This window comes from Aulonocara sp. 'chitande type north' Nkhata Bay, linkage group LG14 (assembly GCF_057382095.1).
Source record: "Aulonocara sp. 'chitande type north' Nkhata Bay isolate Kocher_YH1m ecotype deep benthic linkage group LG14, A_spYH_male_GT1.1, whole genome shotgun sequence".
Taxonomy (NCBI): domain Eukaryota; kingdom Metazoa; phylum Chordata; class Actinopteri; order Cichliformes; family Cichlidae; genus Aulonocara; species Aulonocara sp. 'chitande type north' Nkhata Bay.
This window is the reverse complement of record NC_141357.1, coordinates 22,982,478-23,009,797: the sequence shown is the minus strand read 5'-3', so window position 1 is coordinate 23,009,797 and position 27,320 is coordinate 22,982,478. Positions and strand designations below refer to the sequence as shown.

General features: G+C 38.7%; 3 protein-coding genes across 4 annotated transcripts in view; 1 reads left to right on the top strand and 2 right to left on the bottom strand.

Annotated features, from left to right (window-relative positions):
• Positions 1 to 9,083, bottom strand: gvin1l2 (GTPase, very large interferon inducible 1-like 2). The gene is made up of 4 exons (XM_086261612.1): positions 8,962 to 9,083; positions 7,793 to 7,929; positions 675 to 5,577; positions 1 to 586 (listed from the first exon to the last, which is right to left on the bottom strand). Exons 2-4 carry the CDS (start codon positions 7,833 to 7,835, stop codon positions 442 to 444), a joined length of 5,091 nt encoding a protein of 1,696 aa, XP_086117738.1. The 5' UTR covers positions 7,836 to 7,929; positions 8,962 to 9,083; the 3' UTR covers positions 1 to 441.
• A 1,258-nt stretch (positions 9,084 to 10,341) lies between these two features.
• LOC147314574 (uncharacterized) lies at positions 10,342 to 13,278 on the top strand. Of its 2 annotated transcripts, none has more exons than XM_086261609.1 (4): positions 10,342 to 10,564; positions 10,961 to 11,074; positions 12,256 to 12,298; positions 12,477 to 13,278. In XM_086261609.1, exons 1-4 carry the CDS (start codon positions 10,511 to 10,513, stop codon positions 12,674 to 12,676), a joined length of 411 nt encoding a protein of 136 aa, XP_086117735.1. In that variant the 5' UTR covers positions 10,342 to 10,510; the 3' UTR covers positions 12,677 to 13,278. The 2 variants fall into 2 exon arrangements, with proteins under 2 accessions (XP_086117735.1, XP_086117737.1); XM_086261611.1 differs by having other exon boundaries at positions 10,346 to 10,564; positions 12,540 to 13,278.
• A 1,521-nt stretch (positions 13,279 to 14,799) lies between these two features.
• Positions 14,800 to 27,320, bottom strand: part of dscaml1 (Down syndrome cell adhesion molecule like 1) — a 99,820-nt gene continuing 87,299 nt past the window's right edge. The window contains exons 23-35 of the mRNA XM_086261608.1: positions 26,542 to 26,659; positions 25,724 to 25,887; positions 25,479 to 25,577; positions 23,696 to 23,884; positions 22,764 to 22,892; positions 22,455 to 22,613; positions 22,173 to 22,328; positions 22,001 to 22,031; positions 21,740 to 21,858; positions 21,446 to 21,598; positions 21,011 to 21,205; positions 20,559 to 20,867; positions 14,800 to 20,280 (exon numbers count right to left, since the gene is read on the bottom strand). Coding sequence (XP_086117734.1) covers positions 19,691 to 20,280; positions 20,559 to 20,867; positions 21,011 to 21,205; positions 21,446 to 21,598; positions 21,740 to 21,858; positions 22,001 to 22,031; positions 22,173 to 22,328; positions 22,455 to 22,613; positions 22,764 to 22,892; positions 23,696 to 23,884; positions 25,479 to 25,577; positions 25,724 to 25,887; positions 26,542 to 26,659 — 2,411 coding nt within the window. The 3' untranslated portion in view covers positions 14,800 to 19,690. The remainder of the gene's footprint in view (positions 20,281 to 20,558; positions 20,868 to 21,010; positions 21,206 to 21,445; positions 21,599 to 21,739; positions 21,859 to 22,000; positions 22,032 to 22,172; positions 22,329 to 22,454; positions 22,614 to 22,763; positions 22,893 to 23,695; positions 23,885 to 25,478; positions 25,578 to 25,723; positions 25,888 to 26,541; positions 26,660 to 27,320) is intronic.

Below are 27,320 nucleotides of genomic sequence, written 5' to 3'. Positions count from 1 at the left end.
CTTCACTGTGGTGTGACATCATAATTGACATATCTGCATATTATTTTTATACTTCAAAATATAGGATAAAAAAAGTAATAATGGAAAATATATTTGATTTATGTTGATGATTTTATATGTTATAAAAGTACATTAATAATGTGCTTCCTTTTCAAAATAATGAAAAAAAAATTAAAAAGTGTTTTCCTGTTGTTATAATGTTTATACAGAAATGCTATTTACAATATTATATATATATTTCAAAGTGTATTTTTTTTAAAGTAATATTGAGTTGAACCTGTTAAAAACAATAAATAACATTCAGCACAGAGCAGTCCTTCTTCTGCATCTATTTCAAATCAGGTGGGAAACCTTAAAACCCAGGATCTAAATTCCATGTTTGAATTATGGTTTTTCACATATGAACAAATGTTCTTTCTTAGCTGAACTGAATGCAGTATTTTAAACACTCGTTCTGGTGAGGAACACCTCCTTCAGACTGTTTAAGGCCTGTTCCTGAGTGATTTTCCTCCATTCCTCAGGAATCTTTGTCGGCTCTCGTTTAAACTCCTGTGCAAACCTCTCATTGAACTTCACCAGCACATACCTGTAACAAAGAATTTGTTCATTTAATAAATTAAATTTAATCTAATACTGTCATTTCTACAATAAAGAGTGTTTAAGTCACACAGTACCTCCAGTAATCACTGGCCTTTGAGCTGTTTGTGTTGTCAGGAGAGAAGCTCCAGTCTGGGTAAAGTGAATGGAGAACACTGCTTGTTGTGGATGTATCATGTGTGTCCTTGTCCTCGCTCATGCTTTCAGGGCAACTGATGCAGGATACAGAACTAGAGGCATAAGGCTGCATGCCTTTAGGTCGATGGAGCAAGGCATTGTGACCCTCATGCCCCATATCCTCCTCCTCACACGGGGCTCTGCAGAGAGGACATTGCTTGTCACAGCCTTTCACTTTTTTGAAGAGGTAGTCTTGGGGCTGAACTGGAAGACAGTTAAGAAATTGGGTGGTATCCACATTTTTGGAGAACTCTTGATCAAGGTCCATCTGCATTGCAGCCACTGACTCCAGTAAACATTTAGCAAAACGGTTCCATTCTACAGTGATGCTAAACAGGGGTCCAGTCAGACAGGTCCTGATCACATTAACATCCCCTTTCTCTAAAGTGAGACACACTCTCTCCAGCAGTGGCTTTGTATCATTCAGGACTCCACTGATACCTTCTGTGGATTCGTTCACTGCTTCTTCAATTTTTCCTACAATCTCACAGAGTCTCTGATGCCTCCATTGTCCCAGGTTGGTTGATTCAGTGAGGTGAGCTGTCACTGTTTCCTGGATCTTCCTGAGTCTGAAGTTGTCATAGAAGAGCAGATATTCCAGGAAGACTTCAAATTGATCTTCTTTAATCATCTCTTCCAGCAAGCTTTGGTGGAAGGCCTGTGAGGAGTGATACTGCTGAGCTTTCCTTTGGATCTCCTCTGCAATAGATATCCCCAGGGGTCTGTTGATGTAATCCAAGACTGTGGGCTTGATGACCATGGAGATGAATGCTTGGGCCATCCTTTGACACTGGTCTCTTTTCCTGAAGTCATAGATAAACTCGGCCAAGTCCATACTTTTTCTTTTAGTGATACATGTCAAAAGTTCTGCGTCTTTGGCATAGCGGTTATGCAGGTTTTGAAAGTCTTGGCAAGAAGCATTACAGAGATATACTTTTAGATCCACTTCAAAAGCTGATCTAGTTTCCACAGATTTTTCATTTAAAGATTTTTCAACATTTTGTAACAGCTCTGTAATGTAACCGTCAGAGAAATCTGCTGGTTTGTTACACTTATCTGCTATATACTGTTTGCATTCCTCTATGATATTGTTTGCTACCTGCTGAGCTTCTACCTTGTGTTGTTTGTTGTTGTCTTCAAACATTTGCTTTAATCTGCTGCGGTATCCAAAATGCTCATCGCAAACTTGGAAGTCAGAGTTCTGGTTCTGGCCAATCATTTCAAGCTTTTTCATGTGTTTCTGGAGGCCACGGCTGATTAGATTCTGTCTCAGAATATCTTCTACTCTTGGAGTTATATCTTCTGTTTCTGAAGGCCTGAATTCAAAGTTGGACAATATCTTATCCCACACAGCCTCAAATTCATCCTCTATCTCTGCATCTTGCAGAAGAATTTTTGTTGTCTTGCTTTTTTCTACTAGTGCATCTACCTTGGATTCTTGCTCTTCTCCCAGTAATGCTTTAAATTTTTTAAGCTGTGTGGAAGAGTAATGGCTCTCATAGACTGCCTCCAACCTTTCTGTTATCTCTTCAGTTACTCTGTCCTGTAGGTTGTCAATATTGCTCATTAGGATTGGCATGAATTTGTCAGATCTCATTTTGAGAGTTTCCTCTTTCATCACATATGTCTCTGCTATTGACCTGAGTTTGTTCACCTCTGCTTTGACTTCCTCACTGGCTTCCTTCTTTAACTCACTGAGAAGGTCATTTTGAATAGATGCATCCAAAGCTTCTCCCTTTGTGGTAAAGTTTTTTTTTGTTGCACCCGTTAGCCAACTTTTCATGTTATCCAGTAAATTGTTTTCCCAGTAGAAAAATTCTGTGCACAACAAAGAAAATGCCAAAGCTATATCAGTGTTTTGGAGACCAATGGAGAATGATTCCTCTTTGATCGCATCCCAAACAGAACACAAACGCCTCATAAATTCAGGCAAAACTGGGGCTTCTGCCTTAGCGGCACTCCTCTTCAATGCTTCAAAAAGGATTTCTTTAAACTTTAAAACATCCCCACTATAATCTGTATCAACTGGTTCAGAGAGGGACATTTTGTTCCATGGTCCTTTGACAGAGACTGTGCAGCTTGTGGTCTTTCCATCTTTATCAATATTGCTAGTTTGCAAAAGCACCTGAGAAACGTACCTTAATTGTGACGCTTGTAATTTGCTATTTACGTTTTCGTTCTGGACAAAGAATTGGCAAAATGGCATGGAGCCATATTCTTTGATTCGCAGGAAAGCATTGACTCTGACACTGAGGTTTGTTTCAAAATCAGAACCAGGGTGTGAAGACATGCTGTGCATTAAAAAGTCACTCAGTCCTGTTGCAAAGGTAGCCATTTCATTGTCATTGCCCAGTATATTTCTTTTGCTGTCCAGTGAGACTGAGCAGAGACCTCTGACCTCAATTAGCAACAAAACATCACACTTCATGTCCTTTCTGAGGTTTTCAGGAAGACACAGGGCAGCCATGTACACCCCTCTTGAAGTTTGTTTCTTCCATTCAGGGAATTTCACTCCAAATAATGCAGAAAGAATCTCTGCATTCCTTGCATTATAGTCGCCAAGATTTGTCAGCACTCTTGTCCTACACTGTTCTTGTGGTAGGCGACGTTTGAGCTCTCCAAAGACACAGCCCAGCCACTGGATGGGGATATTTGAGGCATCTCCATCCATTAGTTCAAGTGGAATCCCATAAAGAAGAAGATCTGTAGCTAAGCTAGGGAGACGTAACACATTTTGGCTTCCGCTGCTGGGGCTGATGTATGCTAGCTCAAAGATTAGCCCTATCTCACGCAGAAAGTGCTCAGGACCTAATGCGCATGTATCAGGTTCATAAGAGGGATCAGCACAATCATCAAGGCTCATTTGTTGCGTGCCAGAAGTTGAATTGTCCGTAGTGAGTGTTAGCTCTGATTCATTTGGTTTTTTCTCTTTGAAGCGCAACGTGCTATTTTCTCCTGACTCTAAAAGACAGCTTTGGTCTTCAGAGGCCGAATTTAATTCATTTTCTTTTTCATTTAAAGTGATGGATATCTCCTGCGCCATGTTTGCGTCATGTTGATGGTCTGTCTGTTGTGACAGTGGTTCTGTGGTCTTTTCTTTGGATTCTGAGACCTTCAGTTGATGGCTTCCTTCAGACTGTTGCTCAGAAAGTTGCAAATTTAGACCTGCAGATTGTATTTCTGTTCCCTCTTGAAATATTGAACCAGTGTCTCCAGGGGTGTCTTTGACTCTTTGTTCAAGCTTATCCAAATCTACCAGCATGCTTTCTTTCTTTACTGTCTGTAGATTTGTGAGCAGATCTTTCGTCTTGTTTTGTTTTGTAGTTTTCTTAAGTCTTAGAGTGAGCCAGCTAAGAAAGTAAGCTCTCTTCACTTTATCTTTGGTAAAGAGAGCATCTGTAAAGATCTTCATAGCTGGGGTCATTTTGTAGCTCCTCAACTCAGCCATAATGTCATTCTTTTCTTTTTGTAGCTGGGGGTCAATTTCTGTTCTTTCTTTTCTCTGCTTACTCTCTGCTTTTTCTAGCTCTGCTAATTTGCTCCACAAAGGCCCCTGCAGAGGAAGCTGTTTACGCCTATATTCATCAGACCCCTCATCTAAACCCTTCAACACTTCCTCCACTGAGGCCATGGCTTTTTGACAAATGGGTCCTTCGTCCACATTTAGGCCTATATCCGCCGCAAATTGTGCTGCTTCCTCAAGCGTAATAAGTTTCAGTCTGTCTGGTAGCAGATGTTTTAGAGTATCACATAGCTTACTAGCCAGTGCATCCTCACTCAGACCTCTGCCCTGAATCACAGATTCTTCAGGAAGCCCCATGTACTTTTCAAGGTTCTCATCAACAAAACCAACAACTCTGCTCCCATTTCTCTCAGTGTCTAAAAGGTCAATGAGTATTAGTTTGCTGTTGGTATCCTTACAGGAAGCAAGAAGTAGTTTTTCCTTCTCCTTAAGATTTCCACAGAAAACAACTATAGCTGAAGATGCCTTGCATAAAAAGGTAAGGCATTTCTCATGCGCACTGGCATCACCCCGCAGGTTGGAGAAGACCAAAGGGACTGGGAAGACATCTTTGGTGCTATCTCCAGTGGGTAGATGCCATCCAATTTCTACCAGGCCACCCGAAAGCCTTTTGGGCAGCTGCCCTCCTTCCATCCCCCTGTGGAGAAATGTCTGACAGGAAGATGTGACTCCACGTAACATATGGTTTAGCACCTGTGACTTGGACACACTGCAACAACCAAGCCTGACAAATGAAACTAATGGCATGCATGTGGTTGCCAAATCCCCCTCTTGGATTCGCCTGTATTTATTTAGGGGGTGAGATCTCCACTGGCCCACAATCCCTCTTAAAGGCCAAAGAAGGAAGCAACTAGGCTCTTCCGGATCTTTGTTTGGAAGGACCAGTGGTATAGAAAATTGGCACTGCATCATCCGTTTGGAGATCTCTTGCTGAAGGAAAGTACTAGCAGACATATAGACAGCTGTGATTAGATCAAGCGGGTTGATGGCACCCTGGCTATCTCCTTTAAAACTACTGAGCACCTTCCCGGTAGAATTGTTGTCATCGTTTGTAACAAGATTATGAAGAGACTCACACCAAGGAGTCCGGGCATCTTTCCTGAGCAGCCAAAGGGACTGGAGGAAAGCTTTTGGTAGATCAGAGGGTTCTACAGGAGATTGGTTCCCCAGAGTCCAAGTAATAATGTCTAGCATTGATGAGACATCCAGTGGTATAGCCTGGTAGGCCTCCAAGCCGAGCTCATGCAGAACCTCTGCCTGGAGATTATCCTTTGGAGATTCTAGTTTAAAAAAAACAACCCAAAAACACAGCTTTATCCATTTAAGTGTGACACAGACTTTGATAAAATAAGTAAGACAGAAAATAGCTACAAAAAACTAGTCCAATTACACAAAAATTTCAAGTACTGTGCAAATGCTCTTCTTTTTTGCTTTTATTTCTATTTAATTTTAAGTTCTTTACATTTATTTTTATTGTTTTCTTTTCTTTTAACAGGAAAAGAACATTATCCTTCAATCTCACTTTTCATTTCATTTGAGCTTGAAAACAGAAAAACAGTGTTATCCGTAAACTTGGCATCCCTTGGTGCAATTAACATCAGAATTTACACTTGCAAACAAAAAGCCAATTATCATTATTAACTAAACATATTGGGAAAAAAATGCTGTGCTTTTTATAATAGCACATTAACTCCTACCCAGTAAATTTTAGCTCATATTGTTTGCAAAGTCTGAACAATAGGAGCCTTCCTGCAACAGTCAGAACTCACGTTAATGTAAGACAGCTTTTAATCATACCTCTGAAGATAAAACTTGACAGATTCTTTTTCAAATTATTATGTTTGTTATGAGCACCATTTAACTTTGGCAACTGAGAAAAAATGAGGGTTCAATAACAGTTTTTTATTATTATTATTATTATTATTATTATTTTTCGCATTTATATAGCGCTTTTCGAGACCCTCAAAGCGCTTTACAATTCCACTATTCATTCACTCTCACATTCACACACTGGTGGAGGCAGCTACAGTTGTAGCCACAGCTGCCCTGGGGCAGACTGACAGAAGCGAGGCTGCCATATCGCGCCATCGGCCCCTCTGGCCAACACCAGTAGGCGGTAGGTGAAGTGTCTTGCCCAAGGACACAACAACCGAAACTGTCCAAGCTAGGGCTCGAACCAGCAACCTTCCGATTACAGGACGAACTGCCAACTCTTGAGCCATGAGTTTTTTGCAACAGTATCTCCAAAATCATTGTAGCCCCATACTATTTTAGGTCACCAAATGTGGTTACCAAAGGTTATCAGACTGTACTAATACTTTTATGTCTGTTTGTGGGACTCATAATAATTGTAATAAGAGGTATGCATTCTTATTAATTTAAATTTAACTCAAGAGGGCTCTGGTTATTTACATCAAAACACAAGATTATGCACAGTATTGGGCAAAAGTCTTGTGTCATCCTTCGTTTCTTTACATTTTCTTCCAAGAAACCACACTTAAATTTTTAAGCTGTCTTGAGCAATACTTGTCCAGGCTTTCTGAAGGTACTTCAAGGGTTTTCTTTGGACATTGACTGCTTTTCCACTTATTTTCAGTCCTGTCCTTGTCCTTTACCATTTTCAAAGGAATGATTTGTTTGTGTGTTAGCCACTTAACAATGACCTATGAATCATTCAAGCATAAAAGAGCAACTAATTCAAGTGCTGTTTTATACATAACAGACAACTTAGCAAAGATTCAATTTCATGATATCTTTAGACATTTTGTTACTAGGAGAATGTTTACAAAATGATAATCATCTGTTCCAATATTTTACCTGAAACTAAAATATTGGCAGGCATAAATGTTATTTTTGTACCAACAAGGTAATTCCCAACATGCTATAATAACTCAACACTTGTCATATCTCAGCATGATGTACATAAAAGAAAACTGAAGAAACTGGAGGGCAGGAATCCTGGAGATCTATTCCTGATGACTTCTTCAAAAAATTACAAAAACACTTGCCTAAGAGAGTTCAAGCTGTTTTTGAACACTAAAGGCAGTCATTCCGAACATTGACTTTCAAACTAATCAGAAGTGTACAAAGTCTATTTTTACCTTATATGCTGCTTTTCCATGTAAGTGTGCATATTTTTTAATAAATCATTGCACCCGTTTGCCATTTTCCAATCAAAATACAAAGAAACTAGTCCTTTGTTTAACCAGGTAAAAATCTCAATGAGATTTAAATCTAATTTTCAAGGGGGACCTGACATCATGTCAGCGAATGACACGTGACTGAGTTCAGTAGTGTAGTTACAAAAAAAAGTCTTTGTAGAACATAGGCATTTCTTTGGCGATTGTGCTCACTCACTGACTTTCAATATAGCTACACAATACCCACAGCATGTTCAAGTATTGTAAGTATGAAAAACAATGTTCAGAATGAAACGCATGATAATGATGCACAAACCCCAGACAAACAAAACAGAAGAACAAAAAGGAAACATACTTTTCTTCTTGCTGCTCAGTCTTTTATGACGCTTGAGCGACATGATTGAAACTGATGAGGCTGCTCTCTGCTCTCTTTTAAATGAGTTTTTCTTCAATGGTTCACCACATCACCACGTATTGGTATTGGCTGGAACCCTGTGAGCAAAACAAGCAACAAACAATAACAGCAAAAATCATTACTGGTATGTAACCTGCAATGCAACATCTATATGGTCTAATACCGCAAATACCACACGAATAGGCATTGTAAAAAGCTTTGTTGTCCTAGCAACAATACGAGGGAAAATCTCAAAAGATGGATCATTTTGATCAGAATGAATGTGGTTTGTCATGATTTCTATCTCCCTGAAATGCTTCACTGAAGCAAGACTCTCTTCCCTGTTTCATTTTTTCATTTTACTATGATAAAATCTGATCCTTGCCAAATGTGATAAACTGATATAATGGCTTCGCCTCAGACAAATCTGTACAGTGTCAGGAAGATAAAGCATACTGCTCATAGCTCTTCACTGCGAGATTATTGTAAAAAGCTTACAGCATTAAGCTCATAACTCTTTAGATTTCGATCAGTTCAAGTTTGAGCTACCTTGCACATCTGAGAGCTTGAATGGCAGCAGAATAATGGTGATATAAGATTAATAACAAACTAAGGTAATATAGTATAGCCTGCTACATAACATATACCAAGTGACTGCTAAGACTAATAATCGATTACCAAGAACAATTAATAATGAATTATTATATAAGCATGTAATCATCTGTTACTAAGTTTGTGATTTACATATGAGATATATATGTCAGTTACACATGGGTAAGTAAATACAGATTTTTAAAGAGTTGTCACTCGACAGAGCATTTAGCAATATGTTAACTCATCACTGATTTACACATTCATTCTGATTCTTTGAATGCTGAATCAGCTGTAAGCTCTCATCAGAGAAAAAAGTAAGAGAAGAGGAAAATATGAAATACATTTTGGATGTAGTTGCTGCTCTTCAGCTGCACTCTTGCTATTTTCAACAGCCTAGATCCAGTTTTGTAATGCTGCTCTTCTTCCTTTATTGCTCTTCGTGCAGTAAGTATTCTTTTTTAATATGTAATCCCTCTTAAAGCAGGAAATATAAAGAAGTCTTTTGTTAAAGTTGCGAGAAATCCTAATTTTCTTACCAATTTCTCTTCACACGACTGCCTCTGTCCTGTAGATGTGATGTGTAACCAGTTTGTCAGTGTCAGGAGCGCTCTTATGCCCGTCTGTTCAGTGATAATACACAGTGATAACACATTCCTGCACCTTTATGTAATTCCACTACTACAAAAACTGAATATTCGTTTTCATTCAGGCTCATGCGACACGTCGCCAAGTGTAAACAAAGGGCAGATAGTGATTAGTGATATAAAAATTCTTTACACGACAAGGTTGACACTTGATCTTGATAACAGCAGTGTCCTTCACAGTGCAGGGCCAGGTGAAATGTATTCACAGACACATGCCTAAAGGATTATCACTGGCCTTCAGGGGTTAGAGGCGACACTCCAGACAGTGACGCACACAGACCTTAGTCATGTGTGATCTCACAGATAGGTCTATCTCTTTAAGATAACCGCATAACTGGCATACTGATGCATCCGTTTATTCGTAGAAAACCACAGTTTCTGAATTTTAGTGTCGACGTCCTATCAGAAATCTCTGCCTGATGTACAAACAGTGTAACAATCAGTAGAGGATGGAGGCGATCAGCATTTTGAGTTTAATATTTTTTTTCCCATTTTTAAAAGATTGTTTAGGTTTGTTGTTTTTACAATAAAAGCACAACTGATCAACTTGATCTTGATAGCAAGTAAGTAAAACCAGGCATTTCATATATTTACCGAACTTGTTAGTAACACTGTGCAGGATTCTGGATTAAAGTTGCAGCTGAATGAATGACTTGCAAGTCAATAAAGTAAATCTGCTTGGCATCTTTCTTGGCCTTCAGACAACAATTCTGATGGCTAAAGATCCAAATGGGACAGGCAACAAAAAACAACAACCCAAAAAACAATAATAATAATGATAATAGGTTTTGATTACCAATCTAACTGATTGATTGCTTAATTTTATTATTGCTCTTCGTTCTACAATGTATTAAGCATTCATTAAAAGATTACCTACATAAGAACATTATAATCATGTAAATAGGACAAATACCAGGAAGGGGATTCATCCCAAGAAGGTCAGATATGATCTTTTTATTTTTTTTGTTTAACACAATTTCATAACATTTATTAAAGCAATTTGCTATAAAGTATAAACCTTTCTTTAAAAAATACCTCATTAGGAGGTAACTCTAGTATGTCTCAGTATTACGTTGTTGTTGTTCGGCTTATTAATAAGATTGCTACACACTTAACTAGAGGCTAAATTAAATTGTATGCATCCTAAATTATCAATAGCCTTTTTCTTTATTGATAAATAAATGCACGTCTGCTACTGGAAAGGTGCAATGCACACCTGAGGGATAAGTGTTGTGCATAGGAAAAGATTACTGCTTCTCTATTTCTGTCCTGCAAAGCTCTTTAGCAGTCTTACCCTTATGTGTCAGAGACTGAGACAGTGAATTGAGTGCGTTTCTTCCTGATTGCTCAGACCTGTGCCTGTGTGGATTTTTATTTTTGTTCAACAGAACTGAAGACAGCAACTGTAAACGAAGAAGGTCCTAAAGGAATAGCGATCAAGATGTTGATAACCATGCTAACAGCTATGTATATGGTGGTCAAAGTGGTAGAAACGGTAAGGTGATTATAATGGTAGCACTCTACTGTACAGATCAGAACAACAAGAATGATGACGTTGATTATTAGCACAAAGTAAGATGCCTTTTTTTTCATTTATGGAGGATATCAGCTATAGTATAGTAAGTGTTTGTAGGTAAATGGCATTGACAATAGCTTTATAAAATAAGAATGTACATGTGGATCGTGCTGCAACAGCTGGTTAGTGTAAACCACATTTATATTTACAGCTTCCAGATGTATTCAGGCAAGTTATGTTAGAGCCAACTGGTAAATGCTGCCCTGTCATTGTTCTCTGTTTTCTCGTTATTCAGTGTTCACATTTAGAGCCGAGCCAGTTGTTGACCTTTGACCCATATTCATATGTCTAAGCAAAACGTCTTTTTATTTACAGATAGGGGCGCGATTTACGCGGGAACAGGATCCTTTGCCTTATGTGGTGTCTCAGCCTTTGCCTTGGCAGGTTCACTCAGTGTCTCTCAGCCGGAGGAGCAGCAAAGCAGATGAGGTTAGTTATAGCAAGATCGATACTGCAGATCATAATTTACATTAAAAACCACATCAGTTCTGTTCATATAGCTTCATTCTCTGTATGAGAAAAATGTTGGGTAAAACTACATCCTCTATTCTTAGTATTTCTAGCCTGTATAAATATCGTCATACGATTATTATGATCTCATGTACATTAATAGTAGTAGTATTTTTTTAATCATCAATACTCATAAATGATCTTTTCTTATTCTTTGGTAATTAGTAGAAAGAAAGTCCAGAAGCACAGGACATAGAAGCAGAGGAATGTGTCTTAAAAAGGCAGAGATGGTTTGCCTCGATACTCAGAAAGTAGCAGCAAAATAATATATTTTTAAAAATAAAGTTGCCTCTACATCTTCACAGTTCACATCTGATGTCTCCTGAAGGTTTCAATATGTATCCCCGAATAAAGGAGCATATTTCAGCCCAAGTTGAAAGTGCGCACATCTTTTTGTAAAAGTGAAATTTTGGTTGACAGGCTTGTATTTTTCTTGTACCTTTTCTAAGGTTACTTCTGTCTAAAACCTCTATACAACTGAAACTTACAAATGTATCGAGGATAAATAGCTGGAGTGCTTAATGTGAGCACAAGTACTTAAATGAAAAGGTGCAACAGTCATACTCAACAAGCAGCTCTATACCCTTATGTGCTTAGACTGGCTACAGTTTAAATTTACCTTAGCTTGTCTGGTGAAAGGAGGGAGCAGACCTCATAGACAGGGTTATAAAGCCAACACATGAGACTGAACATAGGCATGAAACACACAGTCAAATTGGCAGGTAGGCATGATAAGCTGGTCCTCAGACTCTGGATTCCCTGCTGCTGCTCTGTTTGAGCTATAATCCCAATCAAGGGGATTTGTGTTTGAGGTCATTACTGTGATTGTATATAGAAAGAAAGCACAGTCATAGACACACATGTACTTTGGCCATTAGTTCCTTAAGTGTGGAACATACATTGCAGTTTAGTATTTTAGTAGTTTTGCATATGTTTAACTCTGAATGTCAGCCAGAGAAGATGGCACTACTGATTATTCTTACACATAATCTGTATGTGTTACATCTTGTGCACTAAACCAATACTTACTCTCCTTCCTGTGTGTGCCTGCACATCTATTAAGAGTTTTATAACACAAGGCTGTTCTGTTTCATTTACAGTATGATGGCCTCAGGAGAAACAGCATAGGCGTGTATAGAAAGAGTAAGTAACATTTGTAGGTAAATATTTTAAATGCAGGCTATTATTCTGATGAGTGGCCCTGGAAAAGTTGTTCTGAATAACTATGAAATCCAATTTTAAAAGATTTTTTTTCAGAAAAATAGCCTGCTTCAATAAAGGCTAATATATAAAATGTGCTTGAACTCAATCATTGCTACAGAGTTTCTCTACATGGCTATTTCCTCTACTTTCCTGGCTATTCCCTGTGTCCTGTCGTGTTCAGACTCCAATGCCAGTAACGGGACATGCACAGCGCCTGCTGTTCCTCCGCTCAGCCCTGTTGAAGTTGAGAAGGCCGCCTCTACCATCCAGAACCATTTCAGGAAATTCCAGCAGAAGAAACACAAGAACGGCAAGTAGATGGACCAGGAGAGTCTTACTACTCCAGCAAGTCTGAGAGACAATAGCAAGCAAGCTGTGATTTCATGTGATTTCATCAAAGGCTAGATGAATGCTGTGATGTCATGATTAAATTCATATGAACACTTATATTCAAATATACATACATTTAAACTTAGTAGAGGTCCCAAGATTAGTAATCCAGATTAACATACAGCAGCCTACATCTCACACAATGCTTATAAAACCATATTTTAATTTCTATGTGAACAATAAATGTGAATATTCTGTAATTCTGAATGAACAGATTTGCTGTGCTGTGATGATTGATGTGATTTTAAGAGTGCGTGAGTGAGTGTGATTCTCTAATTTATATATGACTGTTGTTTCCTGTATATAAATGTGTGGAAAAACACTGATGTCTCTTAAGAAAAAAAAAAAAACCCCAGTCCATTTCAATAAACTCATCATCAGATTATGTTGTTTCACTGCCCTCTAGTGTTTAGAGGAATTTTTGCCTCACAAGTTGTATGAATTTTAAGGTGCTTATTTAATTTGATGTTTTTAAAGGTTTTAAAATATTGTAAAAGTTTGCAAAACACAATTAAAGTTATCAACAGTTATTATATGTAGTAATGTGAAAATGTTTAAATTCATCAAACTGAATGTTCACTTCAGGTCAAAGTGATCTTCAGGCCAGCGATGCTGCCAGTTGGCCAGTCCACTTCTGATTGTGTTGAAGATGTATGATCTGACACAACAATAGAGCCGGAACGTATGTTAATGCAACCAATTTATATCAAAAGATGGTGTGAAGAGTCGATGTGCAGTCAAACCTGAGTCCCACATTAGAAGAAGAGGAAATCCTGATAGAGAAGCAGAGGAATCGCCAATTCTTCTGTGGAAAGACAGGTAGGTTATTCTGGTATTCATCGGTATTGGATAATGGCTAAAGCACCTGGAAACCAAATCCTGTCAACACCACTAACAACTCTCAAAAACAACATAAAACATGTTCACTTTCAATGAGAAACAGGAGCGAAACAGGAGCTTTCTTTTGGTGTAAATAGCACTTGTAGAAAAATGTGCCACAGGCTGTTGCATCCAGCAAAAGGCTAAGTTGTTGTCAAAGAGCTAGTTTAAGTCAATGAAAGCAGACACTAATGTGATGAGCTTCTGTCAGCATGGCTGCCCTGAGGTGAACTTAACCTTAGTGTGATTGCTTTTCTGCTCATGAGATGTGATTGTACGCGGTTTCTGTGTGTCTCCACGAGAAATTTTGGCTTTAAGGCGGAAGTGCATTGCACTGCCCATCTACCCGCAGAGAGAGTCTGTTGTGAGATTGGGGCAATGTCAAAAATATGTGGTTTAGCTCGTCTTTCGACTCTTGCTTGTGCTCTTGTCGGTCCATCAGCAAGCTGTGGAGAGGAGCTGTAAGTTATAACATGCAAAAAGCTGAAGTGAAACCAAGTGTTAAAAACAATGAAAAGTATCTACGGTCTGTGCTTTTCATACTGTATTGTTTATCTTTGTGTTTTTTTTGTTTTGTTTTGTCAATCCCTTCTCTGCTCTGGCCAATCAGCATTCGACCAACATACAGCATCATCGACATTGAGAAATCAAATATCTCCACAAATGTGGAAGTGCAATAACATAAATAAAACATGAAGGAATCAGTGACAATGCTGAATATTAGGCTGGTCAGTTTCCCAGGTATGAAACCTATAGGTCAGTTTTCTACCAGAGAGACAACTCTGAATAAATCCTTCTGGTTGGATGGTGCTTACATTTCTTATTAACATGAAAACACTAAAATGTTTCAAATCTGTCAAAAACTTGTTGAAAAACTTATATAAAAAATGATATTGTTATTTATTAGGCAAACAAACAGAATTTATGTTTTTATATCCAAATTTGAGCCTGCTCACTTTAGGAGTCAGAAATTAAGCATCTTAATAAAAAAATAATAATGTAATTGACTATATTTTTAATCATATTTTTATTTAAGATTAAATATGACAATTCATAGATAAGAACAAAAATTATATTTCAGTATCAAAAATATCATTTTGATTAAAGAGCATGAGCATACTGGAGGATTAATGATTACATAATTTAAAAGAAAATAATTTTTAATGATCAGATTTTAATTGTGTGGCATAAATCTTACATTGGGTAATTTACCTTGTAAATTTTTTAAGCACTACACAAAGTGCAGTACTAGCTGTAAAAGCTAACATGCATGACTCCATATAGTTTAAAGTGGCTGTATGGAGATGCTGACAAAAATAAGCATTTAAGTACACTTAGATATCATGAAAGTAATTACTGGGGAAGTGCAAAATATTCCAAATATTAATAATTACTTGTTCAGAGCAACATAAAAGCCAATCATAGTACCTTGCTGTGTTTATTTTTTTTTAAAATAAAGTTAGCTGAAAAAAGTGAAGCAAGATGATTAAACAATTTGGGCAGTCTTAAAAAAATGTCAAGTTTTATAGGCTATATTTTGTCTATAATAAAAAAAATTTACTTTTCACCTCATTTTAAACTCCTTGGTTCTCTGGAGAGTTAAAGACAGTTTACAATTTACAGTAAAGTTTCTACTACTAGTTTGAGATGAGGCAAAAGAGCACAGATTTCTCCAGGCTTGGTTCCCATTTGACCTTTTTCACACGTCTTGGGGCTTTGCAAAGGTTAAATTTGGCTTTTAACCTCCTCTATCCACAACACATGTCCCCATGGCTGAAAAATTCACACTTCTTATGATTTTTCATTAAACAGAAGAAAAAGTTAAGATTCAACATTCAACAGCAAGTCGCCAATAAACAATATCATCACAGTTTATAAAAAGATAGCTTTATTGCACAAGGTGTTGAGTACTCTTTTTTTCCCATTTTTGTTTTGTTTTCATAGAAAAGAAAATGTAGAGTTAAACGCAAGCAATTGCAAATTGAAGCAATGTTTCCCCATAAAAGTTTAAGGAACAACCTCTAAATTTTGAAAATGGTTTCAGTAATCCCCTTTTAAATTGGTCAATTCACCATTTTCCTTTTTCTTTTATAACCAGCAAAATTTTCAGTACATGCAATGCTGCTCCCCTCCCCACAAATGTGGATTAATAATTTATTAATGATTTTTATAAAAGCAAACTCTAAATTTTGTGACAAAGTAAAAACAAACTAAATTACAATAATATTAAAAAATCAACAAAAAAAAAAAAAAAGGAGACAACTCAACCAAATGCCCTGTAAAAGAAGAAAACAATATATTTTTTTTAATTATGCATGGTCCACTCTGACACGTTTTAACTGGTCCATAAATCAAGATAAAGCGGTGTCTGTATAATTTTATAGTCTTGCCGTTAAGTCCTCTTCTGTTTCATTACAATAGCTTCAGTTCAAAGTTTACATTGTGCCCTGGTTTCTAGTGAAGATGTCGAAAATAGTACTCATTTATACAAAACACTTTCCTATGTACACAAGTCTTCTATTATGGAGTAAAACATAAGCTGTATAAGTGGACAACGGGGAACGGTGGGGGTGGAGACGGGGTTCTGATTGATTGGCAGATGGGGAAAACGTTGGGGAAGTGGAACGTGTGAAGTTGGCCTTACAAACACAGGCAAAGTCAGTTTGAAAGTATGTTGTTGTATTTTAAGGAAAAATCCACCCCAGATGTTTCGTAAGCTGAAAAGCTGTCCAAATATAATAAGAGAAATAAGAATAAAATATGAGGACCACTTTATCCAGTGGATTGTTTTTTTCCCTTAATAAATGTTAGTGATTTTATCTTTTCTATACTCGCTATTTGGTACATAAACTTCTAAAACTGATGTATTATCATTAATATTAAAATGGAAATTTGAGTATGATTAACATTTTCCTTACTATGTGAGTATGCTTTGTAAAATGCATTGAAAGCAATTCAGTGTTCATATGTTTGGGTGGACAAAAAAATAAAAAAACCCATCTGCTATAAAGTATCAAAATAAGCTAAATGTTAAAACGCATATTATATGTAATGGCAAAATGTTACATGGACATTTATGGCCTACTAGAATTCTGGAAATGTTTGGAGGGTGGAATTTTCTTTAAAGACAGACATTACATTTACTTTAAGCAAACTGACAGAGGATCGGTGTTATACGGTAGAAGCAACTTCACTGAAGAACTGGGGAAAGCAGGTTGGACAGAACTTTATTTCATCATTCCAACCAATATCCATACAACTGGAGTAAGGAAGCCCCTGGTTGTGAAAGCAGGCCTGCCCCATTCCCAAACTCTTGTTTTTCTGAAGACAAGTATTTGCATAACTTGAAATGTAAAAGCTAAAAGAAAAGGCATCGTAACCATTAGCAACAAAAAGCAAAAATACATATCTCTCCCGGCTAGTTTTCAAACGAAAGGGAGCATGGATACATTTAGAAGCAGTTTTTAAACACCACTGTGTGGTATGCTCATTGGACTGCACTCCTGGAGTTTGGGAATGACTTGCTGTGACACAGATAGGAAACAGAAATACTTGTTGGTTGTTTGTTGTCATTAATTATAATTATAGGTAATGGCATTGAGTTTGTGAACACACCTTCAGAAGGTACAATACAACATAATACAAGATTCTCACTGTATAGACTGTCCTCGTTATACTGTTTTCTTTTTCAACACCACACTTTCTGCACTGAGCCATAAACCACAGTTAACCAGCGACACAATCTCACACTATAATTTGACTTTACTGTGCTTGTCCTTTCAGCTGCTACCTGCTGCACAGGCGGTACAGCTTTGAACATTTACAAAATCACAAGGGGTTCAAACCTTAGTTTCACCACTTAATTTTCTTTCACACAACTTCCTTTCGCTCTAAGATCTTCTGCCCATGGTTGTGCTACCCGTTTAAACTTCCCTCTTCTTTTTCCTTCTTCTCTTCTGGCAATTTTTTTCACTCTGAGCGATTGTCTTGTGATCTTTTATATATATTTTCAATTAGAACGGCTTTTATATTTCTCTGCATTTTTTTCAATATTCATATATTTGCTATATATTTGAATAGAAATATATATGTACATACTTTTGAAAACAAACATATATCTTTTTCTTTTTTCTATTGCGAGAGCCCTGATGTTATGTTCGACCACTGAAAAACATGTGGAGCAACTCTTCTTTTTTTTTTGGAACGATCTTTGTTATGGGATTAAGCTTTGGGAGAAGAACTAATAGTAATAATAAAAAAAAGATACAGTACCATGCATAAAGCTAAAAATAATTTCAGCAAGGTGGAGGGACTTGAAAATACTCCTTTTAGTTTCAAAGACCACTTATTTTTGAAGAAAAATCTCTCTGCTACTTCACATTATATTGACGCTCGATCCCTCTGATTATACTCTTAAACATTACTGTCTGTTTATAAATTCAAGATTATGCAAATATGATTTTTCTTCATAAATCTCCATAAATCTGCTGCGACTTGCTTCTCATTCAAGCTGACACTACACATCAAATAGCATTTCTGCCCGTCTGTGCATATTAGACCTCTTCTCTCAGTCAGTCTGTCTCTTTGACCTGCCAGTAAGCTAGCAGTAGATCACAGTGACACTGTATGGATATGATGATGGACCGGGTGGGTAAAGGTGAAAGTGGGAAAGGACAGAAAGGGAGGAAAAGGGCACAGGTAAAATGGCTTAAAACAAAAAACATAATGGATATTGTGGCGCCATGATGAATCATATAATGGTCGCTTCCTTCTTGAGGAAGTTTAAGAGAAAAAGAGGGACCTAGTTCTTATAATCTGTAATAGCTCTCTTCTGAACCCACTTCTTTTCCTGTGTTTTTCATTTCCTAAGCCATGTCGTCAATCCAAAACAAAGTTCAAAATGCTGGACCAAATTAGGGTCGTTGCGTTACATCATCAGCATCGACCCATTATCCCCTTTCACAGGTACAAAATGAACATTTGTCAGTTTTGACACAGATGTCTGCCCAAGAGGTCAGCATACAGACTGATTTTAAAAAGGTCCATCGTTGGTGTGCCTGCCACATGCATACATTTATATACACACATATACACCCGCGCAAACACACTTGCACGCGCGCGCACACACACACACACACACACGCACGCACGCAGGCTGTTGAAGGTTTCTGTTACTTGGATCCATTCTAATTTTCTCTTAGTGCACATGAGATTATATTTCCATCATCTGAAAATAAACAGAAAACTGATTTAAAAGAAAAAGGTTGGATTCATCTTGCACTTTATGATGCTTGAATTTTTTTCCCATCTTCTCTGCTTTGAGTCTGTTTAGAAAAGCATCAATTAAGACCACTATGCTGTATCATCCATTGCATGTATATGAAAATCCCTTTGTCTCAAATCTGATATTGAGACGACGGTCCATCCATTGCCTCTAATGTACGAATCCACGATGGAGTAATCTTTCAGAGCCAGTGTAACACCAAGGTTGGTGGTTAATGCATACAATAAAGCATCCTGCCATGGCACAATGCTGTGATATGAGCTCCTTTCCATCAGAGGCCAAAAAAGCAACATTTTTAAAAACCTAAAAATCTTAATACACATCTCTCTGAAACTCAAGCAACCTGGTTCATTCTACAGCTGTCTTGATCCAGAAAACAAGACAGTGCACGTGGAAAGCATTTTGTGCATAAGTACTGTGTCTTTGCCAGAAAATCAAAATATAGAGTTAACAAATGTGAATAAATCATCTATGTTTTGGCAAAGGTGTTTCCCAGGGTGATGAAGTAAGAGATAAAAATGACACAATAATAACAGAAAGCAATCAGGCAGAAAGAAAGGCAAACCCCTGTGCTGTGGAGACCCAACTCTGACCCCATCATATAATATTGTCAGTGGGAACCCAACCAGCCCCCTGCAGCCTGGCACAGCACAGGCACTGACAGGTAAGCTGTGCATCTGTATGTTTCTCACCCCAATTTTTCATAGAGGCTCTAGGCAAGCGATGGCTTGACCAGCATTCAATGAAGAGTTACAGTGACAGGCCGCAGTGATGACAGGCTACACCAGTGTGTAGGACTTGGAGTAGGCCCCCGCCCCTCCATCCCTTTGCTTCTGTAGTCTGCCTAAGCCCGAGGAGCTGCTCTCCAGGAGAGAGTCTCTGGATCCTCCCATCTTGGAGGAAGATGAAGATGCACCTCCAGGGGTCCCTCCTGTGGCCCCTACTGCCCCACCTCCACCGGAGGATGATGATGCCCCAGAAGCCGCAGCAGAAGCAGCAGCTGCCGCTGCACTCTGGGCTCCTGCAGCAGAGGAGCCAGGCATTGTGAGAGTTCTCTGGGGAAGTGTGGAGCTGCTAGAGCTAGCAGATGCCCCTCCACTCCCACTGCCACAACCACCGCCTCCTGTTGCCCCTCCCGAGGAAGCCCCAGAGGATGTGAGATTGGACAGACCAGAGTGGCCCATGGTTAGGGCCTGCTGTTTTGCAGAGTCCATAGTCACATGACGGCCCTGGGTATGGTATGCACGTTGGGCCAGGCCACGAATAGAGGCTTCACGTGGTGGGACCACTGGACACGGGTCATGACGCTCTGCCTGCTTTCGAAAAAAGGGGTCTGACTTCATGTAGAGGGGTAGGTTGCAGTAGTCACCTGGAAGGGAAAAGTAAAATTTATCATCACTGCACAAGCTTATAGGATATAATGGATAGTATACTGTGCACCACAATAATTGCTATAAACTCATCTAATAATCAGAATACATGCATACTATCTACAGTTTGTTTGAGTTATTTACAGAAAACATTTACTTACATGAAGTCTGATTTTCACAATACAATTTTAAGCCTTTGGCCATACTTTTTAAATTTGTTTTCATATTAAAAATCCTAACAGACAAAAAAGAATCATGCTTAGAGGTGACAACTCACTCTTGGCGCGATGCGGAATGGGAACAGCTACATTCTTGCCACGGTCATAGTCTTGGGGTTTAGGTGGCGAGGCAGTAAAACGGCAGATGCCGGGCTCTGACGGTGTGCTCATGGACGTCATGCTGTCTGCATTGTCGTTGGTACCTGTAGTCATCTGATCAGATGAGCTGTCAGAAATAAAGCACTCTGTAATCTCAAATTTAGCATGTTGCAGGTGTTCCTCCAGCTTGGCATGCTCATATGCTCTTGCCAGCTCCTCGTAGGTGGAGGAGGCACTCTCTGTTGACACCATGCTGTTGCGCCCTTTATCTGTTCAAAAAAATAAGGAAAGGAAATGAAGGCAAGCCCCTTTCATAGCCTACTGCAAAATCACATTTGCTTCCTGCAGATAAATAGCCTTAATTGTATGTACATGCTAATGGCTGTAAGTGTCATTTCACCCATGTACTAACCTGTGTCCTGCGAGAGGCTGGCACTGTAGCTGTCACTCTCTGTGACAGTGATGCCATGCTGGGAGCCAACTGTGCGCCAGTCTGAGGTGAGAGTACGGGCTGGCGTAGAGGCCTGGCACTTGGTCAGAGTCCACTGACTAGAGTAGCGGTTCCTGATGCTGTGGGCTGACTTAACACTCTTCCTTGACACTGGATCTGATGGTAAATGGATGAAGAAATAAGAAGGGTTGGATGTTCACAGCCGGAATAAATCAACAAGAATTTAAAAATAAGAAAGATTGGTCTTCATATTTTGGTCCAGAGAACATTTGAATCATTCATGAAAAAATAATACTAATAACTCAATTGAACTGAGCAGAAATGTTGCATTTAATGAACATATTCAAGGTTAAACATTTAATGATATAATGGAGAGTGAGGAGTAAAAGCACATACTGGTTCCTGGCCGGATGTCAGACATGTCAATCAAAGGGCCAGTGTTCTGGATGAGGGCAGGATGATGGACTGACACACCAGTGCAAAAGCTCTGAGGGTTCCCAGTTTGGTTAAACTCTGTGTCTGTCACAGGGATAGTGGCCTTGTCCTCACCTATGACAGGCAGAAATATTGTGTGTCAACAAAATAACAATTAGCCTAACACCGCATTTCATGTAACGGTCATCGATTCGGTCCTCGGCATAGTTGTGTGAACATATGCGACAAGTCTCTCTTTCTCTCTCTTCCTCTCACCGATTTGCTTGATGCCTTCTTTGTCCTCAATTAGCAGCTGCACTCTGGGGATGTCGATGTGCAGCCGTGGGCCCTGAGGAGGCCCTTTAACCGGGGTGTCGAAACTGCGGTTGTTTTTACTAATTCATAGATACAAGACGAGCACACACAAACATGCATAGTTTGAAGAAAATGGGAAAGAAAGTTGATTTTTGAGTGGATTTTAGGTTACGCTTAATAATATTTCAAGCTTAATTTGCTGAGAATACATTCCAGTCTTACCTGATCAGCATCTCTGCTAAGCTTTTGGCATCTAACGAGAACAGAGGATATAATTAATTTTTCATTTTTTTTTGACAAACAAGTATTCTTAGAATAAATGCTCTGCAGGCTGAATGTAATATTCTCTCTCATTTTCACCACTTATCTCCTCTCTTCTTATTTCTTCTCTCACCTCTCAGTCTCTTTAGTCTCTTTTCTTTGCGTTTCTTGCGAATGATGAAGAGCAACGCAACACCAAGTGTGACCAAGATCACAGGACAGCCAATAGAAAACAGCTTCTTGACATCGTCGTTCTTCTCCAGAGGGGATTTAATTGGCGGTATTGTGCCTGTAGAGATCAGTTTAATGTGCTTTCATAAGACAATATCATAAGGTACCCATTTTAATGGATTTCTCATTAAAACAATGCCATTTATCCAAAGTAAATGGCAAATGAAGATCATCTTGTACTCACTGCCATCATAGTCTAGAGTGGCAAACTGGGAGCTCTGGTTACCACAGCCAGCACTGTTACAAGCTTTCATCTTTAACTCATACCAGGTGGCCTCACGCAGCTCTGCCAGGAACACATCTGTGGTGGCGTTGGTGCGCACGTTCTGCCATGTCCAAGTGCCTGCACGAGTGCACACGACTCTTAATTACGATCACGTTTTTTCAAGAAAAAATAATATATGTGTCTAAGTTTGGTCACTTTTCCATTGAATTTATATCAGGACATCTCCAATATTACCAAAAACTGAAAAATGAAAAAGGAACCACTCACCTTTCGGTCTAAATTCTAGCGTGACAGCTGTGATCGGACAGCCTCCACTGGCCCAGCCTTGCAAGTTGAGGCGAGCATGGCTGGAGTTAATGTGGGTGAAGACAGGCTGGTCTTTGTTGAACTGGGGTTCTGTAAAGGCAGCAACGGTTTGATACAGAATATGCTCAGAATATTAAAACAATATTTGGAATGGCATTTCACAGGTAATATGGTTAACACAGGTCATCAGCAGCAGACCTGCACACAACATTCAGTTAAATAAACTAAATAATATATTGATGCAGTTACAGCAAAAACTGAAGCAGCAAAGTTTAGTATTGTATGTAATATGTTTGCATAATCTCTGAGAGGTTAAATATGCATTTTGTAATGACTACCAAATTTGAAACTGGACTGCACTATAAGAAGTTTAATGACAGCATAAACATCCCGCTGGTCAGTCATATCACTGTCCATAAAACAAACCTTTCCCACTGCATTTTGAGAGCAGTGTACATTAATTTAAAGCCTTACTAATGACACGTAACCTTGCTTTGGAGCCATTTGTAAATGAAAAAGCATTAAATGTATCAAATGTTTTAATTCTGATATTTAATATTGAAACTAATTTGATATCATTTGAATAGACTGAAGCATAGATGAAAGAAAATAACCCTCCTGTAATAAAACACATGATCTATTCGTATATCATCTATTCATTCACATTTTTCAAAAGTCAATTCAAATTTTGAGATTGCGGAAAAGATACATTTAAAGGTGCATTAAACACTTTCAGTTGACGTTTTTTGTTGACCTCCTCACATGTGACCTGCTGTATTTTCTGAGTGTTATCTAGAACCCCTTTTCAAAAATAATTCCATTGTGTAAAAATATATTTTTTTTACTTGTCTGCTGTATATATTGTTTAAAGTCCTTTTCTGCCAGCTTCTCACCTCGCCCGTGAGTCTTTGCCTCAATGATCTCACTGATACGTCCAGCACCAACGCTGTTCTTGGCAGCCAGCTTGACTTTGTACCAGGTCCCACAGCGCAGGTTGTCCAATTTGAAAGAGCGCTCGCTAGAACTGATGAAAACATCTTTCCATTCCTCTGTGTTGTCTACAGAGTACTGCAGAACAAAACCTGCATAAGAAATGAGACATGCACAAAATAGTTTTTTCTCAGTTTGATGCAAATCCCTCACTAATATAAAGTCTACTGAACTTTCAGACATTGGTACCACTCCTGGCCACTAGATGGCAATGTATGATTGCACTTCCCTTGTCCAGTTAAGCCTCAATTGGAGGATGGTGTAGCTGCTCTCTGTCTATGCCGCCATTAGTTACCTACAAACCCCAAGACTGGGATGGCGCTGACTGAGCATCTATGCAAATGAGGGCATGCAATATGGTGACTGTTTTTATAATCAGCTGCCTTGAAGAGCCAACTCCCTCCCACTCTGAGACACCTTCCATCTAATCCTCTGTCTTTCCTTCTGCCTGTATATGATTACGCATATATGACTGTCTCACTCTGAGTGTTTCCTTGTACTCTTTGTACCATCTTCATTTCCTTACTCTCTCTCTTTTTCTAACAGATGGTGCGATGGAGTCCAAAACGTTAAAAAGGGTTAACATGCAGATCGAGCAGTGTCTGTAAGTTTTATAGTCACCCTCGGTCTGTCACAGAACAGAAGAGGACACAGCAGAACATAACAGAAGATAGCACAGTGAACAGTACAGAACAGCACAACAACAGGCTGGAAGAACACTATGACTGACTGCTGTTGTACATAATATAAGATTCTCAGTGTATGGGACCAGTCTGCAACATTTGGCGATTTGTCTATTTAGAAATTATTTTATTTTTACACAAACTGGAAAAAAGTCCTCATTACCAGCTGAAAATGGCTTTATTAGTGCACACTAGCATGTTTTTTCTGAAAGGGAATCATATACAGACATCAGGGCAGTGATACTGCAAAACAGGTGCGTGACAAGGAACTATTGCTGACAATGAGCCGGTGGATTTAGCGACGGGACTTTCCGCTATCACACAAGTTCTACAGAAAAGATTTATGGACACATAAGACTAGATGCTGTATGCAAATACTGGCACATCCCTATTTGAATACTAAGCTGCACATCCAGTAGAGGCTGTTTAAGTTTATGCATTATATCCTGTTTCAGTTTTGCATAATGCATGCACGCAAGTCTTTCTTGGGTCATCCTGGCAGCACGGTTTCCAAAAGGAGTATATTCTATTCAGTTTTGGAGGCCTTCATGTGCTGATTGCAAGAAGCTATTACTAAATGTCATCTACTGAAATTTCTCTGGTTTTATTTGTTTGTTTTCATTGTCATTTATTCTGTAATCACATAAGGTAGAATAGCGGCTTTACCAAAACCATATATGGTGCTTGAGTGTGTCATATAGAGCAGTAATAAGTTAAACTGCCACAGCCTGACCAAAGGGAGAGACCCAGTCACGCACACTGTGGCCATCTTCACATACAGCTCATCAATAATCAGCTAATCAAACAGACACACAATTAACAGGGAAACATAAAACCAAGACATCATTCAATAAACTAATAGGTCAATAGAGACACTACCAATAATGCCAGGCAGGAGACAAGCTGAGGCACGACAAACATGTCAGCTATAGACAAGAGGAAAGTAATGTGAGTACACAAGAGGAGAGACAGATATACGGCTTTCCTCCGAAAAATTACGCACCTCTTATAGAGCTGCCGCCATTGTCTCCTGGTATCCAAGCCAGAGTGATGGAGGAGGTGGAGGTGGTAGAGACGGTTAGACGTGGCTGGTCTGGAGGTACTGAGGACGAGGCACAGAATCTTATAATACCATGACTTATATTATCAAAGACATACTTTTGATGAGTTATGTATTCATTTTGGCAAATCTTAATGTTTATTACGTAAAAAAAGTTTGCTAGTGTGTCATTATAGCCATTCGCTTACCTTGCACCAAAAGGTTGACTATAATAGTGTCAAAGCCAAGTGTGTTTGTGGCTGTGCAGGTGTAGTAACCAGAATCCTCAGCTTTGACAGAGCGCAGCACCAGAGTCCCATTAGCCAAAATGAGACGCTGCCCATCTAGAGAAACTGGTATGGCTGTGTCCTCACTATTGAAGAGAAAGAGACACTGATAAGAGGACCTTCAGTCTATTATTAGGGTTAATTAAGTATCAGCAGCCACTTTGAAACACCTATGGTCATAAAAATTATTTAATATAATAAAAGATTAATAAAATTGAATTAATTCTAATCTATTTCTCTGATTAACAATGTTAATGATTTATTAATTTTTGCTATATCGTTATATGTTCTTTTGTCTTAGTTTTACTCATGAGGATGGACTCCAAGGGGATACAAGAGAAACTGGGACTTTTGTAGAAAGCTGCAGCAATAATAACTTTATCTCATTATAACCATACTGGTGGGCCCTCCACAACAGTCCCAGCTTCTCTCGTGGCCCCTGGAGAAAATTAATTGCCCACTCCTGGTTAAGGTGGATCACTTGTGTTAAGATGTAAGTTAGGATCTGACTTGGTGTTTTGCATAGTTTCTAGTCTGAAGGTTTTCATAATAATTTTTAATGGCTCATCCAACCAGGACTGCAATGAAGCTGGAGGCTATCCCAAATGAAATTGGCAAGAAGTGAGGTACACTGTCTGCACATCACCTTAGCATGTGCACTTAATTGTCTGTAATCAATTCTCAGAGGAATTACAGCAGCAAGAACACTCTGCTTCAGTATTTCTAGTGTGGATTCTCACCTGTCTTTGGTCCATTTTATGGTAGGTGTAGGTTCTCCTACTGAGCTACAGGGCAGTCGCACCTCTTTCATCCAGGGAGTGGTCACGGTACCGCCAAATGAGAGGATTTTAGCTGGGGCTGGTGCAGGAGAGGAAAAAAGTGAAAGGTGTATAGAGGCAGAGAAATTTAATAAAAAGACCTTTAGAGCTAATTGCATTAACACTCAAGCAGCCCATAAGACCAGCTGAGCAATAGACTAATTAATATGCACCAATCGGATGATTTGCTGTTGTCAAATAATTTTCAAATCCAATTAACAATCACTTGGTTTTGAACCAATACATCCCAGTGTTAATGCATGTGCATACATTGATTTATCTTCTTGCTAGAATTCTTTTAATAAGCACAATTAACTGAGAGGAAATGTGTACTCCCTATAATTCACATTAGAATTTGTTACACTGGCTGGAAAAAAATAGAACATATATATATATATATATATATATATATATATATATATATATATATATATATATACATACATACATAAAGAATACAAAGAATGAGAAGAGGGGATATGAAAAAAAAAGTCTTTCCATTCAGGCACATAACCCTCTTATTCTCTGTCACTCCCCTACCCTCTCTGTCTCGCTTTCTTTCCCAAGCTTGGCGTCTTAATGCTAGTGCTCTGGTGCACTTATGTTAAGGTTGAATGAAGTATTGAGTGAGCAAGCCTGGAGGACACTGTCTATTACAGCTGCCGATCAGCAGCACACTCCAATATGAGCACACATTAACA